Genomic DNA, 19803 nt, shown 5'->3' on the forward strand with positions numbered 1-19803 from the left:
GTCCAGAGGGGTAAATCAGGGAATTGAGTAGGCCATCGTACAGGACCACCTATGCCAGTTCACTTTTCTGGAAATCGTCGGTTCAAGAATCGACGGACAGGATGACTGAAAAATGCCGGCGCCCCGTCATGCTGGAACCACATGCACTGTCTCTTAGCGAGTGGCACGTCACCCGACAACTCTGGCAATGGTATGGCCAGGAAATAGTAATAATACCTGTTTTTTAATGGTCTAGGAAGGAGATATGGCCCAATTAAACGGTCACCAACAACAACTGCACACATTCACGCAGAATCGCAAGTGATGAGCGCGAGTAAATGTGGCCTGTGGATTAACCTCGCTCAAAACATACCAAATGTGCATGTTGAAGACTCCATAACGCCCGAATGTTGCTTTATCTGTAAACAGCACGAAGGATGGAAATACAGGACGCATTTGATACTGTTCTAGATACCACTACGAAAACTGTGCTCTGAGTGAATGATCATCTAGTTCTAGGTTGTGCACATGCTGTAATTGAAATGGATGAACCATTACTCAAAAAGGACGTTTCTTACATTCGTCTGATTCCTTCCCATGTTATGCGCAGTTGCACGAGTGCTGAGAGCCTTTATCACACTCTACTGGATTAAAACTTCTCAAAGGCAATTATGACATTGGATAAAAATGTATGTCCGAAAGAAGAGACACCATTTTTGATCCAGCAGCAACAATGAATTATGACACAAATGAATTACAGACATTGGCTGCGAGGCGGCATTGATGTAAATCAACGGGAAAAGTTGAAAATTTCTACCGGACTGGGATTCGAACCCGGGTCTCCTGCTTACTAGGCAGTTGCTCAGGTCATTAAGTCATCCGGCCACTGGTCATTACAGCTGCACGTACTCCCCTAACACGTCTCCCGCAGACCCAAATTTCCAACTTATCCACACAGTACAAACGTGGTGCCCTTGCCCATTATCCTCATTACTAGGGACATTTCTCCGATGCCCGTAAGATTTCGAACCTGGTGTGCATTTGCGTTGAAGACATCATTGGCAGTCTTCGCCTTTATATATATATATATATATATATATATATATATATATATATATAGTCTGTTCCATTTGGGCCGGCCGCTGTGATCGAGCGGTTCCAGACGCTTCTGTCCGGAACCGCACTGCTGCTATGGTCGCAGGTTCGAATCCTGCCTTGGGCATGGGTGTGTGTGTTGTCCTTATGTTAGTTACGTTTAAGTAGTTCTAGGTCTACGGGACTGATGACCTCAGATGTTGAGTCCCATAGTGCTTAGAGCCATTTGAACCATTTTTTCTTTTGTACATGTGTGAAAGAACAGACACCACTTCGATCCAGCAGTCACTATAAATTAAGTAACAAATGAACTACAGACGTTGGCTGAGAGTGGGCGTTGAGGTGAATCAATGGAAAAAGTTGAAAATTTTTGTAAGACTGAGGTTCGAACACAGTTCTCCTGCTTACTAGGCAGTTGCTCTGACCACCTAGCCATCCAGATACAGTGGTCAATTAAGTAACAAATGAACTACAGACGTTGGCTGCGAGTGGGCGTTGATGTAAATCAATGGTAAAATTTGAAAATTTGTGCCAGACTGTGGTTCGAACCCGAATCTCCTACTTACTAGGTTGTTGCTCTGACCACTAAGCCATTCGGATGCAGTGGTCATTGCAGCTGCATGGACTACACGAGCACCCCTCCTAGCAGACCCAAATTCCCAACTTTGGGCATCGGGCACTACATTCGTAGTGTGTGGATAAGTTGAGAATTTGGGTCTGACTGGAGGCGTCTGAGGGTGGTCCGTGCGGCTACAATGATGGCTCAGTGGTTTTTGCCGGCACGGTAGCTCAGCGTGTTCGGTGAGAGGGTTAGCCGCCCTCTGTAATAAAAAAACTGAGTTAATCGATCAACAACGAACTTAAACGGATGTCTTACGACGTCCGCCTCGAGCGGATGCAACGGACAAAAGCGAACAAAATGAGATTAAAAAAAAAAAAAAAAAAACACACACACAAAAATGTGGTCAGAGCAACGGCCTGCTAAGCAGACGATCCAGGTTCGAATCTTGGTCCAGCATACATTTTCAATTTTTCCCTTTGATTTACATCTACATCTACATCTACATCTACATCCGTACTCCGCAAGCCACCTGGCGGTGTGTGGCGGAGGGTACCCTGAGTACCTCTATCGGTTCTCCCTTCTTCCAGTCTCGTAGAAAGAAGGATTGTCTGTATGCTTCTGTGTGGGCTCTAATCTCTCTGATTTTATCCTCATGGTCTCTTCGCGAGATATACGTAGGAGGGAGCAATATACTGCTGGACTCTTCGGTGAAGGTACACTCCTGGAAATGGAAAAAAGAACACATTGACACCGGTGTGTCAGACACACCATACTTGCTCCGGACACTGCGAGAGGGCTGTACAAGCAATGATCACACGTACGGCACAGCGGACACACCAGGAACCGCGGTGTTGGCCGTCGAATGGCGCTAGCTGCGCAGCATTTGTGCACCGCCGCCGTCAGTGTCAGCCAGTTTGCCGTGGCATACGGAGCTCCATCGCCGTCTTTAACACTGGTAGCATGCCGCGACAGCGTGGACGTGAACCGTATGTGCAGATGACGGACTTTGAGCGAGGGCGTATAGTGGGCATGCGGGAGGCCGGGTGGACGTACCGCCGAATTCCTCAACACGTGGGGCGTGAGGTCTCCACAGTACATCGATGTTGTCGCCAGTGGTCGGCGGAAGGTGCACGTGCCCGTCGACCTGGGACCGGACCGCAGCGACGCACGGATGCACGCCAAGACCGTAGGATCCTACGCAGTGCCGTAGGGGACCGCACCGCCATTTCCCAGCAAATTAGGGACACTGTTGCTCCTGGGGTATCGGCGAGGACCATTCGCAACCGTCTCCATGAAGCTGGGCTACGGTCCCGCACACCGTTAGGCCGTCTTCCGCTCACGCCCCAACATCGTGCAGCCCGCCTCCAGTGGTGTCGCGACAGGCGTGAATGGAGGGACGAATGGAGACATGTCGTCTTCAGCGATGAGAGTCGCTTCTGCCTTGGTGGCAATGCTGGTCGTATGCGTGTTTGGCGCCGTGCAGGTGAGCGCCACAATCAGGACTGCATACGACCGAGGCACACAGGGCCAACACCCGGCATCATGGTGTGGGGAGCGATCTCCTACACTGGCCGTACACCACTGGTGATCGTCGAGGGGACACTGAATAGTGCACAGTACATCCAAACCGTCATCGAACCCATCGTTCTACCATTCCTAGACCGGCAAGGGAACTTGCTGTTCCAACAGAACAATGCACGTCCGCATGTATCCCGTGCCACCCAACGTGCTCTAGAAGGTGTAAGTCAACTACCCTGGCCAGCAAGATCTCCGGATCTGTCCCCCATTGAGCATGTTTGGGACTGGATGAAGCGTCGTCTCACGCGGTCTGCACGTCCAGCACGAACGCTGGTCCAGCTGAGGCGCCAGGTGGAAATGGCATGGCAAGCCGTTCCACAGGACTACATCCAGCATCTCTACGATCGTCTCCATGGGAGAATAGCAGCCTGCATTGCTGCGAAAGGTGGATATACACTGTACTAGTGCCGACATTGTGCATGCTCTGTTGCCTGTGTCTATGTGCCTGTGGTTCTGTCAGTGTGATCATGTGATGTATCTGACCCCAGGAGTGTGTCAATAAAGTTTCCCCTTCCTGGGACAATGAATTCACGGTGTTCTTATTTCAATTTCCAGGAGTGTATGTTCTCGAAATTTTAACAAAAGCCCGTACCGAGCTACTGAGCGTCTCTCCTGCAGAGTCTTCCACTGGAGTTTCTCTATCATCTCCGTAACGCTTTCGTGATTACTAAATGATCCTGTAACGAAGCGTGCTGCTCTCCGTTGGATCTTCTCTATCTCTTCTATCAACCCTATCTGATACGGATCCCACACCGCTGAGCAGTATTCAAGCAGTGGGCGAACAAGCGTACTGTAACCTACTTCCTTTGTTTTCGGATTGCATTTCCTTAGGATTCTTCCAATGAATCTCAGTCTGGCATCTGCTTTACCGACGATCAACTTTATATGATCATTCCATTTTAAATCACTCCTAATGCGTACTCCCAGATAATTTATGGAATTAACTGCTTCCAGTTGCTGACCTGCTATTTTGTAGCTAAATGATAAGGGATCTATCTTTCTATGTATTCGCAGCACATTACACTTGTCTACATTGAGATTCAATTGCCATTCCCTGCACCATGCGTCAATTCGCTGCAGATCCTCCTGCATTTCAGTACAACTTTCCATTGTTACAACCTCTCGATATACCACAGCATCATCTGCAAAAAGCCTCACTGAACTTCCGATGTCACCCACCAGGTCATTTACGTATAAATTGTGAACAACAACGGTCCCATGACACTCCCCTGTGGCACATCTGAAATCACTCTTACTTCGGAAGACTTCTCTCCATTGACATGCTGCGTTCTGTTATCTAGGAACTCCTCAATCCAATCACACAATTGGTCTGATAGTCCATATGCTCTTACTTTGTTCATTAAACGACTGTGGCGAACTGTATCGAACGCCTTGCGGAAGTCAAGAAACACGGCATCTACCTGTGAACCCGTGTTTCGTGGACGAATAGCGCGAGCTGGGTTTCACACGACCGTCTTTTTCGAAACCCATGCTGATTCCTACAGAGTAGATTTCTAGTCTCCAGGAAAGTCATTATACTTGAACATAATACGTGTTCGAAAATTCTACAACTGATCGACGTTAGAGATATAGGTCTATAGTTCTGCACATCTGTTCGACGTCCCTTCTTGAAAACGGGGATGACCTGTATCCTTTTCCAATCCTTTGGAACGCTACGCTCTTCTAGAGACCTACGGTACACCGCTGCAAGAAGGGGGGCAAGTTCCTTCGCGTACTCTGTGTAAAATAGAACTGGTATCCCATCAGGTCCAGCGGCCTTTCCTCTTTTGAGCGATTTTAATTGTTTCTCTATACCTCTGTCGACTATTTCGATATCTACCATTTTGTCAGCTGTGCGACAATCTAGAGAAGGAACTACAGTGCAGTCTTCCTCAGTGAAACAGCTTTCGTAAAAGACATTTAGTATTTCGGCCTTTAGTCTGTCATCCTCTGTTTCAGTAGTCATTTTGGTCACAGAGTGTCTGGACATTTTATTTTGATCCACCTACCGCTTTGACATAAGACCAGAATTTCTTAGGATTTTCTGCCAAGTCAGTACATCAACGCCCACTTGAAGCCAATGTCCGTAATTTCTTAGAGAAAATGTTTGTTGTGGTTCGCTGTGTCGCCTCCCAGAGTCTGTCAGTGTAATTAATTTTCATCCTGTATATTGGATATGTTACATCTTTTCAGCTCTGCCTACTCGTTGGAGGATGAAAGAGGCATACGACATCAAACAGGATCGTGCCAATCGTCGCTTTGACGAAAGCTTTACTTTGCTACGCACAGAGGTGTTTTGGATGTCACATCAGATTCGCGTTCGCACTACGCTGTGCTGTGCGAGCGTGCTGACCTCCCGGATCTTGAAGTCGTCGTTGGGCGGCTGCGGCGCCGCAGCGCTTAGGGCGGTGGTGCTCTTGGCCCTCTGGCGCACCAGATGAGCGACTCCGCGGGTGCCGCCCGAGGTGCCTTTGAAGCCTGCCTTGCGCCGCAGCCCGTTGCGGCCGCCCCCGCTGCCGATACTGCCGCCGGAGATGTCGCCGCCGCCCCCGCCCGACACCAGGTCCGAGAACGTCGGATTGACCGGCGGCGCCGTCGGCTGTTTCAGGCTGTTGCTACGGCCCCTCCTCAGACCCTTCAGCACCTCCAGCACCGTCGACGGCCTGAAACCACGAGATAGCGCGCTCTGAACAACACACCCAGGGTGCTACACAGTGTCATATAAACAATAGCTCTAAACGTAGACATACACACATAAAAAAAAAGTTTTGCGTCACCTTGGTTCCGAGAGTTCCGGAACCTGTACAGAAAACTGGAATAGAGATCAACATAAACATCATTTCAGCCCTTTTTATTGCTCATGAAAACCACACATTCCATGTTGTCCCACCATACAGCGAGACGTTCAGAGATGGTCTTCCAGATTGCTGTACACACAGGTACCTCTAATACCCAGTAGCGCGTCCTCTTGCATTGATGCATGCCTGTAATCGGCGTGGCATAATATCCAAAAGCTCATCAAGGCACTGTTGGTCCAGATTTGCCCACTTCTCAACGGCGGTTCGGCGTAGACGACCAGAGTTGTTGGTGGGTCAAGTCGTACATAAACAGCCCTTTTCAATCTATCCCAGGCATGAAACTTCCTGGCAGATTAAAACTGTGTGCCGGACCGAGACTCGAACTCGGGACCTTTGCCTTTCGCGGGCAAGTGCTCTACCAACTGAGCAACCCAAGCACGACTCACGCCCCGTCCGTTTGGAAGGTAGGAGACGAGATACTGGAAGAAGTAAAGGTGTGAGGACGGGGCGTGAGTCGTGCTTGGGTAGCTCAGTTGGTAGAGCACTTGCCCGCGAAAGGCAAAGGTCCCGAATTCGAGTCTCCGTCCGGCACACAGTTTTAATCTGCTAGGAAGTTTCACATCAGCGCACACTCCGCTGCAGAGTGAAAATCTCATTCTGTTCAAAAATGGTTCAAATGGCTCTGAGCACTATGGGACTCAACTGCTGAGGTCATTAGTCCCCTAGAACTTAGAACTAGTTAAACCTAACTAACCTAAGGACATCACAAACATCCATGCCCGAGGCAGGATTCGAACCTGCGACCGTAGCGGTCTTGCGGTTCCAGACTGCAGCGCCTTTAACCGCACGGCCACTTCGGCCGGCTCTCATTCTGTACCCCAGGCATGTTCGATAGGGCTCATTCCTGGAGACCATGCTGGTAGTCATCCTGAAGGAAGTCTTTCAGAAGATGTGCACGATGGGAGCACGAATTATCGTCCATGAAGACGAATACCTCGCCAATATGCTGCCGATATGGTTGCACTATCGATAGGAGGATGACATTCACTTATCGTGCAGCTGTTACGGCGCCTTCCATGAACACCAGCGGCGTACGTCGTCCCGACACCACCCCAAAACAGCAGGGAACCTCCACCTTGCTGCACCCTTTGGACAGTGTGTCTAAGGCGTTCAACCTGATCGGGTTGCTCCCAAACACGTCTCCGACGATTTTCTGGTTGAAGGCAAAGGCGACACTCATCGGTGAAGAAAACGTGATGCTAATCCTGAGCGGTCCATTCGGCATGTTGTTGGGCCCATCTGTACCGTGCTGCATGGTGTCGTGGCTGCAAAGATGGACCTCGCCATAGACGTCGGGAGTGAAGTTGCGCATCATGCAACCTTTTGTCACAGTTTGAGTCATAACACGACGTCCTGTGGCTGCACAAAAAGCGTTATTCAACATGGTGGCGTTGCTGTCAGGGTTTCTCCGAGCCATAATCCATAGGTAGCGGTCGTCCACTGCAGTAGTAGCTCTTGGGCGGCCTGAGGGAGGCATGTCATCGACAGTTCCTGTCTCTCTGTATTTCCTCCATGTCCGAATAACATCGATTTGGTTCACTCCGAGACGCCTGGACACTTTCCTTGTTGAGAGCCCTTCCTGGCACAAAGCAACAAGGCGGACGCGATCGAACCGCGGAATTGACCGTCTAGGCACGGTTAAACTATAGACAACACGAGCCGTACCTCCTTCCTGGTGGAATGACTAGAACTGATCGGCTGTCGGACCCCCTCCGTCTAATAGGCGCTGCTCATGCATGGTTGTTTACATCTTTGGGAGGGTTTAGTGGCATCTCTGAACAGTCAAAGAGACTGTGCCTGTGATACACTATCCACAATCAATGTCTATCTTCAGGAGGTCTGGGAAATGGGTTGATGCAAAACTTTTTTTGAAGCATGTATGTTCTTTCATCGTCTTTGCTGGAGGGGTATTAACTTTTACTGATCTCCACACTGACAGTGTGTCGCACCAGACGTCATCGCACTGTTTTGTTTTTATTCTTGTCTTGCTACAAAGACGCCCAGTTCCTGATTCAAGATACGTGACTATGATTTTGTACAGCAGAAGGGACGCGATAACTATCGTCTGTGGGATAGTCATGTTGGGCCATTGCGAACCCACATGGGGCTGAGCTTCTTGTTGTTGTTGTGGTCTTCAGTCCTGAGACTGGTTTGATGCAGCTCGCCATGCTACTCTACCCTGTGCAAGCTTTTTCAGCTTCCAGTACTTACTGCAACCTACATCCTTCTGAATCTGCTTAGTGTATTCATCTCTTGGTCTCCCTCTACGATTTTTACCCTCCACACTGCCCTCCAATGCTAAATTTGTGATCCCTTGATGCCTCAGAACATGTCCTACCAACCGGTCCCTTCTTATTGTCAAGTTGTGCCACAAACTCCTCTTCTCCCCAATTCTATTCAATACCTCCTCATTAGTTATGTGATCTACCCATCTAATCTCCGGCATTCTTCTGTAGCACCACATTTCAAAAGCTTCTATTCTCTTCTTGTCCAAACTATTTATCGTCCATGTTTCACTTTCATACATGGCCACACTCCATACAAATACTTTCAAAAACGACTTCCTGACACCTAAATCAATACTCGATGTTAACAACTTTCTCTTCTTCAGAAACGCTTTCCTTGTCATTGCCAGTCTACATTTTATATCCTCTCTACTTCGACCATCATCAGTTATTTTGCTCCGCAAATAGCAAAACTCCTTTACTACTTTAAGTGTCTCATTTCCTAATCTAATTCCCTCAGCATCACGCGACCTAATTCGACTACATTCCATTATCCTCGTTTTGCTTTTGTTGATGTTCATCTTATATCCTCCTTTCAAGACACTGTTCAGTCCGTTCAACTGCTCTTCCAAGTCCTTTGCTGTATCTGACAGAATCACAATGTCATCGGCGAACCTCAAAGTTTTTATTTCTTCTCCATGGATTTTAATACCTACTCCGAATTTTTCTTTTGTTTACTTTCTTGCTTGCTCAGTATACAGATTGAATAATATCGGGGATAGGCTACAACCCTGTCTCACTCCCTTCCCAACCACTGCTTCCCTTTCATGCCCCTCGACTCTTATAACAGCCATCTGGTTTCTGTACAAATTGTAAATAGCCTTTCGCTCCCTGTATTTTACCCCTGCCACCTTCAGAATTTGAAAGAGAGTATTCCAGTCAACGTTGTCAAAAGCTTTCTCCAAGTCTACAAATGCTAGAAATGTAGGTTTGCCTTTCCTTAATCTTTCTTCTAAGATAAGTCGTAAGGTCAGTATTGCCTCACGTGTTCCAATATTTCTACGGAATCCAAACTGATCTTCCCCAAGGTCGGCTTCTACTAGTTTTTCCATTCGTCTGTAAAGAATTCGTGTTAGTATTTTGCAGCTGTGACTTATTAAACTGATTGTTCGGTAATTTTCACATCTGTCAACACCTGCTTTCTTTGGGATTGGAATTATTATATTCTTCTTGTATTTCGCCTGTCTCATACATCTTGCTCACCAGGTGGTAGAGTTTTGTCAGGACTGGCTCTCCCAAGGCCGTCAGTCGTTCTAATGGAATGTTGTCTACTCCCGGGGCCTTGTTTCAACTCAGGTCTTTCAGTGCTCTGTCAAACCCTTCACGCAGTATCCTATCTCCCATTTCGTCTTCATCTACATTCTCTTCTATTTCCATAAAATTGTCCTCAAGTACGTCGCCTTTGTATAGAACCTCTATATACTCCTTCCACCTTTCTGCTTTCCCTTCTTTGCTTAGAACTGGGTTTCCATCTGAGCTCTTGAAATTCATGTAAGTGGTTCTCTTTTCTCCAAAGGTCTCTTTAATTTTCCTGTAGGCAGTATCTATCTTACCCCTAGTGAGATAAGCCTCTACATCCTTACATTTGTCCTCTATCCATCCCTGCTTAGCCATTTTGCACTTCCTGTCGATCTCATTTTTGAGACGTTTGTATTTCTTTTTGCCTGCTTCATTTACTGCATTTTTATATTTTCTCCTTTCATCTATTAAATTTAATATTTCTTCTGTTAACCAAGGATTTCTACTAGCCCTCGTCTTTTTACCTATTTGATCCGCTGCTACCTTCACTACTTCATCCGTCAGAGCTACCCATTCTTCTTCTACTGTATTTCTTTCCCCCATTTGTGACAATTGTTCCCTTATGCTCTCCCTGAAACTCTGTACAACCTCTGGTTTAATCAGTTTTTCCTGGTCCCATCTCCTTAAATTCCCACCTTTTTGCAGTTTCTTCAGTTTCAATCTGCAGCTCATAACCAATAGATTGTGGTCAGAGTCCACATCTGCCCCTGGAAATGTCTTACAATTTAATACCTGGTTCCTAAATCTCTGTCTTACCATTATATAATCTATCTGATACCTTCTAGTATTTCCAGGATTCTTCCATGTGTACAACCTTCTTTTATGATTCTTGAACCAAGTGTTAGCTATGATTAAGTTATGCTCTGTGCAAAAGTCTACCAGACGGCTTCCTCTTTCATTTCTTTCCCCCAATCCATATTCACCTACTATGTTTCCTTCTCTCCCTTTTCCTACTCTCGAATTCCAGTCATCCATCACTATTAAATTTTCGTCTCCCTTCACTACGTGAATAATTTCTTTTATCTCATCATACATTTCATCAATTTCTTCATCATCTCCAGAGCTAGTTGGCATATAAACTTGTACTACAGTAGTAGGTGTGGGCTTCGTGTCTATCTTAGCCACAATAATGCGTTAACTATGCTGTTTGTAGTAGCTTACCCGCACTCCTATTTTTTTATTCATTATTAAACCTAATCCTGCATTACCCCTATTTGATTTTGTATTTATAACCCTGTATTCACCTGACCAAAAGTCTTGTTCCTCATGCCACCGAACGTCACTAATTCCCACTATATCTAACTTTAACCTATCCATTTCCCTTTTTAAATTTTCTAACCTACCTGCCCGATTAAGGGATCTGACATTCCACGCTCCGATCCGCAGAATGCCAGTTTTCATTCTCCTGATAACGACTTCCTCTTGAGTAGTCCCCGCCCGGAGATCCGAATGGGGGACTATTTTACCTCCGGAATATTTTACCCAAGAGGACGCCATCATCATTTAACCATACAGTAAAGCTGCATGCCCTCGGGAAAACTTAGGCTGTAGTTTCCCCTTGCTTTCAGCCGTTCGCAGTACCAGCACAGCAAGGCCGTTTTGGTTAGTGTTGCAAGGCCAGATCAGTCAATCATCCAGACTGTTGCCCCTGCAACTACTGAAAAGGCTGCTGCCCCTCTTCAGGAACCACACGTTTGTCTGGCCTCTCAACAGATACCCCTCCGTTGTGGTTGCACCTACGGTACGGCCATCTGTATCGCTGAGGCACGCAAGCCTCCCCACCAACGGCAAGGTCCATGGTTCATGGGGGGAGGGGGCTGAGCTTAGACTTGCTAATCCCACAGATTGCATTTTTGGGAAAGATAAGAAGGGTGATTAATGTTTTATGTACCGTCGAAAATGATATCCTTAGTGATGAAGCCCAAGTTCAGATCAGGAAAAGATGAAGCAGGAAATTGGCTTATCAAGGGAACCATCTCAACATTTGCCTGGAGCGATTTAGGGAAATCGTGGGAAATTTAAATCTGGATGGCCAGGCAGGGATTTGAACCATCGTCCTTCCCAATTCGAGTCATTGTGCTAACCGCTACATCGCCTCGCTCCGTTTCATATTCACATGACAGTTGTGGGATCCAAACAAACATGGGTAGGAATACCGCAGAACCACAAACTGCAGTCTCGACAGGCCGTGGTAATGGTACTGACGAATTCCACCACATGCTGGTACATAAACGACCTTCTGACAAGAGGTATAGTATGATCTTCTCCCAAAACAACTAAAGTTCAATGCGATTTCTGGATGAAATTCCATCCGAGTATTGTTTCCAGATATACAGATTGTACATGGTATTTCTCCCACCTACTTTTGTGTCACTCCTCTGAAATCTTACTCATTTGTGTATCCATACATCTAGTACAACCGATGCCAGTCTGACTTCACGGTGTTGCAGTTCTAATGGCAAGTGTTGTACAATGGTACGATGGTTTTACTTTAGATGGTTATAACATCCCTCCTGAACTACCACCGCGTCCACGATACTTGCCTCATTTGTACTGATACAGCTGGGTCTTAACGTGTCGGAAAATATCGCAAAGTTCCGTAAATTACGCTGATCTGGTGTCTTCACTCGTTAGTAACAACACGACAATACATGAAGTGGTTCAGACTATTCATAATTTTTCTTATGTTTTAAATTTTACTGTCAGATTATTTTCACTAGTGTTTTCTAATGAATACAATGACGAGAGATCTCTTGCACTTGTACAGATAGATATTTGACGTTTTATTTAACAAATAATGAGTAATGAGGTTATAAGTTTTGGTGGGCATGCTTCACCACGCCAGCCAATTAGCACCAACCACACAAACCAGCATGGATTCTGAAAACATCGATCATGTGAAACTCAACTCACACTTTCTTCACGTGACATCCTGAAAGCCATGGATCAAGGCAGCCAGGTAGATGCAGTGTTTCTGGCTTTTCCAAAACCAAAAAGCATTTGCCCTAGGACCACACCTACACATATTATCGGACAGATGATTTTATGGAATATCAAGCGAAATTTGTGACTGGATTGAGAATTTTTTGGTAGGGAGGACGCAACAAGTTATCTAGGATGGAGAGCCATCGACAGATGTAGAACTAACTTCAGAGGTGCCCCAGGGAAGCAGACAATTCAGTTGTCTGTGATGAAGTATCGTCTGGAAAAACCCTCACAACTATTCCTCTGATTCTTGATACTGTTTCAAAGTGGTGCAAAGACTGGAAACTTGTTATAAATATTCAGCAATTTAAAATTATACTCTTCACAAAACGAAAAAATTTAGCATCCTATGACTGAAATATCGAGTCCTAATTGCAGTCAGTCAATGCACATAAATACCTGGGTGTAGTAATTTGTAGCGTTATGAAATGCAACGATCACATAGGCTCAGTTGCAGGTAAAGTGGCTGGCAGATTTCAGTTCATTGATAGAATACTAGGGAAATGCAATCATTCTACAAGGGAGACTTCTTATGTGACCCTTGTGTGACCCATCCTAGAATACAGCTCAAGTGTGTGGGACCCATGACAAACAAGACTAAGAGGGGATATTGAGCCTACACAGAGAAGTGCAGCACAAATTTTTATAGGTTTGTTTGATCTACAGGAGTATGTCATGGGGTTGCCAAACATCAGAAATGGCAGATGCTTGAAGATAGATGCAAACCGTGCCATGAAAATCTACTTACAAAGCTTCAAGACCCAACTTTAAGTGCTGAATCTAGGAATACAGTACAATCACCTACGTATCACACTTGTAGGGGTTGCAAAGATAAGATTAGAGCAGGGATTCCCAAACTTTTCCTCTAACGGAACACTTCGAAAATACTGGTAGTTTGATGGAACAACCTGTTTATTTTGAAGGTTAATAGAATTAATAATATTAAAAAATTGAAAAAAATACTGGTTTCATTCATTCATTGATTCAATTTTACATCATAACTAATAACACAGAAAGAAAGCCATGTTATTAATAGTTTTTCAAGGATCACCTATTTGCTTCCCATGGAACACAAGTGTTCCACAGAATACAGTTTGGGAAACCCAGGAGTAGAATAATTCCAGCACATACAGAGGCTTTTAAATAATCATTATCCCCGTGCTCTGCACTTGAATTGGATGGGAAGAAGCCTTAATAACTGGTAGAATGGAAGTACCCACTGCTATGTTCTTCACTGTAGTTGGCGAAGTATGGATGTACATTATCACTCCACAAGTACCACATCAGCTAAATAGTGGCACCTATGAATCTATGGTGCCTTATGCAAATGACATAAGTTGTGTTACCTGTGCAGCATAGACCAGTCAGTACTTTATAATGACAGCTGCCTGCTATTGTACATAATTAATTAACTGTAAAGTGACGATAGCTACTAGAGCGATGGAAGTTCGTAATGTAGTCAGGAGTTGGTGTATTGGACAGGGTGGGGATGTTTCAGTTGTTGGGACTCCGTGTACTGGTGAAGGCTTGATGCAGCTACAGGAGTGAGGTGGGAATATCTCCATTATGAGATTTTCACTCTGCAGCGGAGTGTGCGCTGAGATGAAACTTCCTGGCAGATTAAAACTGTGTGCCGGACCGAGACTCGAACTCGGGACCTTTGCCTTTCGCGGGCAAGTGCTCTACCATCTGAGCTACGCAAGCACGACTCACACCCCGTCCCCACAGCCTTACCTCCGCCAGTACCTCGTCTCCTACATTCCAAACTTCATTCTGGAAACATCCCCCAGGCTATTGAAAAGCCATGTCTCAGCAATATCCTTTTTCCAGGGGTACTAGTTCTGCGAGGTTCGCAGGAGAACTTCTGTGAAGTTTGGAAAGTAGGAGACGAGGTAATGGCGGAAGTAAGGCTGCGAGGACGGGGCGTGAGTCGTGCTTGGGTAGCTCAGATGATAGAGCACTTGCCCGCGAAAGGCAGAGGTCCCGAGTTTGAGTCTCGGTCCGGCACACAGTTTTAATCTGCCAGGAAGTTTAATATCTCCGTTGTTGGCACTCCCAGTGACAGTGGGGGCTTTGTGCAGCTATAGCAATGAAGTGGGAAGGTCTCCACTCTTGGCACCCCTTGTGGCCATTGGGTTTAGCAGTGAGGCGGAGATGTCTCGATTGTTGGCACTCCTTGTGCCAATGGGAGCATTGTAGAGCTACAGCAGTGAGGTGGGAATATCTTAATTGTTGGTGCTCACTGTGGGGGCTCCGCACAGCTAAAGCAGTGAGATGGGAATGTGTCCATTGTTGGCAGTCGCATGAGGCAGTGGGGGATTTACGAAGTTGCAGCGGTGATCTAACCTGTGTGGCATGTTGGACATGATGGGGACGCCATTCTCTTGCATGCGCTTCCTCTCTTTGGCGAGGCGCTGCTGCTCCTTCTCAGCCTGCTTGCGGGTTTTCTCCTGCAGCTTCGTGTAGCTGCGGGCCAGCTTGTCCGCTGCCTTCTGGGCCTTCTTCTTCTTCGTCTCCACCAATTTCCTGAACACAAACAAATTCATTAATTTACACAAACAATACACAACTTAATAAAAATCGAGAGACATTCTTCAAAACACAGTTCATGCAGGGGGTGGACAAAAATATGGAAACACCAAAAACACAACACATTATCATGGATAATAAGGTGTAGGAAGATTGTTGGCATTCAAAACATCTTCCAGTCACCTCGAAACAGATAAATACAGATCCTGAATGGTTTTCAAGAGACTCTTACACAGTTTTTCCTGCATAACAGTGGCAAGTTAAGGTAACGATTATCGAAGTGGATAGCGATCAGGCACCGTGCTCTCCAAACCACAACAGCCCAATAATATTGAGACCTAGTGATAGAGGTGACCAATGGACATGCGACACTTCATCCTCTGTTTCACAAAATCGGTCCTGGACGATGCGAGCTGTGTGAACCGGGCCCCTTTCGTCTTGGAACACAGCATCGCCATTAGGGAGCAAATACTACAAGTATTGCACCATGGGATGGACCTGCTCAGCTAAAACAGTCACTCAGTCCTTGGAAATAATGCGACCTTGGAGCGTAACCGTGGTGCCTATGAAATACCATGATATGGCTGCCAAAATCATCACCGAATCGTCGCAATGTTTCGCTCCTGGGACGTAAACTCGGCCAGGAGTTGGAAACAGTGTGAAACAAGACTCATCCGACCAAATGGCTTTCCCCCATTGCTCCAAAGTTCAAGTTTTATGGCACTGGAAATTTGTTTTACTGTTACGGGTATTTGGATCACAGGTAGGTGGTTTTGAATTCAAGCTCTCCCTGCAGTTCCCTGCTTATAGAGCTCCTTTCGTTTTGTTATAGTTTTGAATGGGTTAGTGAGTGCGACATTTAATTCTTTAGTGACTGTTTCAGCCGTTGACTTCATATTTTTCTTCACAATCCCCTTCAATGACCGTTTGTCACGATCACTCAACACACACTTTTCTCTAGGTTGTGACTTAGCGGATGATGTTTTTTCACTTTTCCTGTATGCAGTATAAATCATCGTTATGGTGCCTCTAGAAACACCAAATACTTGGGCTCCCGTAGTTATAGAAGCACCCACCATTCCAGCACCAACTATTTCTCTACGTTCCAGGTCACTTAGCTACGACATAATGCACTCCAGCTACACAGAACAATTCTTGCAACATATTGAGACACAGGTGTCGACGGTGCTCAAATACAACAGCGCAACCTGCAGGCTTTGCTAGTATCTGCATTTATGTTCAGTCATGTACCGGGTGAGAAAAAAGTAAGTATAAATTTGAAAACTTAATAAACCACGGAATAATGTAGATACACAGATAAAAACTGACACACATGCTTGGAATGACATGCAGGCTTTGCTAGTATCTGCATTTATGTTCAGTCGTGTACCGGGTGAGAAAAAAGTAAGTATACATTTGAAAACTTAATAAACCACGGAATAATGTAGATACACAGATAAAAACTGACACACATGCTTGGAATGACACGGGGTTTTATTAGAAAAAAAAAACAAAGTTCACAAAATGTCCGACAGATGGCGCTGGACAGCAAAACGTCAGTAACTGCTACCGTGGCGGGTGAGAGGTACGCCGACATGTTACAGAATCGCATCATCCCCAGCCCGGCTGATAAACACCTGCTGGAACGTACGGTGTTTATGCAGGATGGTGCTCCACCCCATATTGCTAGACGGGTGAAAGATCTCTTGCGCGCGTCGTTTGGTGATGATCGTGTGCTCAGCCGCCACTTTCGTCATGGTTGGGCTCCCAGCTCCCCAGACCTCAGTCCGTGCGATTATTGGCATTGGGGTTACCTGAAGTCGCAAGTGTATCGTGATCGACCGACATCTCTAGGGATGCTGAAAGGCAACATCCGACGCCAATGCCTCACCGTAACTCCGGACAAGCTTTATAGTGCTGTTCACATTATTATTCCTCGACTACAGCTATTGTTGAGGAATTATGTTGGACATATTGAGCAATTACTGTACAGAACATCATCTTTGCTTTGTCTTACTTTGTTATGCTATTCTGATCAGATGAAGCGTTATCTGTCGGACATTTTTGAACTTTTACATTTTTTTGGTTCTAATAAAACCCCATATCATTCCAAGTATGTGTGTCAATTTGTACCTCTCTGTCTACATTATTCCGTGATTTATTCAGTTTTCAAATTTATATTGACTTTTTGATCACCCGGTATTTCTCGCGATGTATCTGTGTTTTTGTACAACCCTTGTAGGTGTTCTGTTAAGAAGCGTTCAACAACGTATGATAATGCAAGATGTTCGAGATTCTCAAGGGAATAGATGTAAGTTTTAGAGAAAGATGGGTAGAATACGAAATGCACAAGAACGACGAGAGGAAAAGTACGAATGGAAGACCAAGAACGAAGAGCATTTGACTCAGTATTATGTTTATTATTATTAAATGTCTTGTGCTATTTTTGCTGCAGTATTATGGCTTTTTTGAAAACCAAATATCTTCTCTGCAGTGATCAAAATGGATTCTGAAAACGAAAATCTTTTGAAAATCAGTTCGTGAAGCTTGTCCATGAGGTACTGAAGAAAGCAGATAAGGCGCCCAGGTAGATTCTGTTTTCCTTCATTTCGGAAATTCGTTAGATATAATTCCGTATTGATGCTTAACGAGTAGAACGCTAGATTACGGAAGATCGAACCAGCTTTTGACTAAGTATATGTTGTTGTGGTCGACAGTCTGAAGAATGTTTCAAATGGCTCTGAACACTATAGGACTTGACTGCTGTGGTCATCAGTCCCCTAGAACTTAGAACTACTTAAACCTAACTAACCTAAGGACATCACACACATCCATGCCCGAGGCAGGATTCGAACCTGCGACCGTAGCGGTCACGCGGTTCCAGACTGCAGCGTCTAGAACCGCTCGGTCACACCGGTCGGCTCTGAAGCATGGTTTGATGCAAATCTCCATGTTGTACAAGCCTAATCTTCTTCGTTTTTTTTTTTCTTAAGCATTTGTCCGACTTGATGGCATGGTCCGATGAGTGGATTCTCCGTCTCCATTTTGTTCGATCTTGGACCACATCTGGATGAAGATCGCTGTCTAGGTTGCCCCTTGGGCCTCTTTCTCATGACTTCAATTGTGTATGCTGCCTTTGTAATGGAATCGCCCTCTGCGCGACAAAGCTGAGGACCTGATATCATGTACTCGTACTCTCTCTCTCTCTCTTTTTTTTTTTTTTTAATGCTGCAGGCCATATCGTGCGACTCGTTTGTTCCATTCTTGTGTTAGGTCTGGAGATCAAACTTGTTCTTTGCAGCCAGTATGACATATTCATTATACAGAAGTATCCATGGTAGCGGCATGTGCAGGTCTGATGTGACAGTGTCCATCATAACAATAAACAGCAGTGGTGATAAGAGCAGCCTTGGTGGACTTAGACTGTGATTCGAAGCTCATTTGACGCTCCTGCAGCTGCCTCGGTTCTACGTACAGAAGTCATACTCAGTTAACAAGATACTCTGGTGTACCATGGTCTCGAAGCGCCAGCCTGATTGGGTCATTTGGTGCCTGATCGAAAGCCTTTTCGAGGTCTAGAAAAGCAAGGTGCAGACGCTTGTTCTTTTGGCGGTATTTTTCAACTAGCAGCAGAGCAGCATGGACTGCATCAGTTGTGCCACGATTTTTCACAAATACGCCTTGCTTCCATATGATTTGAGCTGTCTCACCAATCCTTTTGTCGAGAATGCGTTTAACAATCTTCATATCGTGGCTCAGTAACCCGATCGGGCGTAAACAGAATACTTAGCAGGGCTTCCTTTCTTTTTTGAACATTGGTGAAGTGATGCTTCACTGAAAAAAAAAAGTAGTAATGTACAGGCAGCTGCTCAACCATCTGACCACAAATAACATATTATCAAGAACACAGTTTGGATTTCTGAAGGGTTCTGATATCGAGAAGGCTATTTACACCTACAGTGAAAATGTACTTAATTCATTAAATAACAAATTACAAGTAGCAGGTGTTTTCTGTGATTTGTCAAAGGCATTTGATTGTGTGATCCACAACATCCTTTTAAGTAAATTAGAATTCTATGGTGTCACGGGCAGTGCTGCAAAATGGTTCAAGTCATACCTCACTAACAGGAAACAAAGGGTGTCAGTGCAAGGGACTAGTGAATTAAGTCATCAGTCATCATCAGAATGGGAAGAAATTACATGGGGTGTCCCACAAGGATCCATCTTAGGGCCATTGCTTTTTCTTGTGTACATTAATGATCTCTCATCAGTTACACTGCCAGAAGCAGAGTTCGTTTTGTTTGCAGATGACACAAGTATTGCAATAAATAGTATGTCAAGTGTAGTTCTAGAAAGATCTGCTAATGATATTTTCATGGATATTAATAAATGGTTTAAAGCCAACTCACTGACATTAAACTTCGAAAAGACTCACTATATGCAATTCAGAACCTGTAAGAGGTTTCGACCCAGCAGTCTTAAATTCCTGGGATTACAACTTGATAATAAATTCAGTTGGGAAGAGCACACCACAGAACTGCAGAAACGCCTTAACAAATCCGTATTTGCAATTCGAGTGTTAGCAGACATAGGCGACATAAAAATGAAAAAGCTTGCATACTTTGCCTACTTT

At 45.3% G+C, this 19803-nt stretch overlaps 1 protein-coding gene across 1 annotated transcript in view; it reads right to left on the reverse strand.

Annotated features, from left to right (window-relative positions):
* The window catches only part of LOC126235946 (ankyrin repeat and SAM domain-containing protein 4B), a 274987-nt gene that overhangs the window by 30443 nt on the left and 224741 nt on the right, over positions 1–19803 (reverse strand). The window contains exons 4-5 of the mRNA XM_049944917.1: positions 14988–15167; positions 5568–5877 (exon numbers count right to left, since the gene is read on the reverse strand). Of these exons, the coding sequence (XP_049800874.1) occupies positions 5568–5877; positions 14988–15167 (490 nt within the window). The remainder of the gene's footprint in view (positions 1–5567; positions 5878–14987; positions 15168–19803) is intronic.

This window comes from Schistocerca nitens, chromosome 2 (genome assembly GCF_023898315.1).
Source record: "Schistocerca nitens isolate TAMUIC-IGC-003100 chromosome 2, iqSchNite1.1, whole genome shotgun sequence".
NCBI lineage: Eukaryota > Metazoa > Arthropoda > Insecta > Orthoptera > Acrididae > Schistocerca > Schistocerca nitens.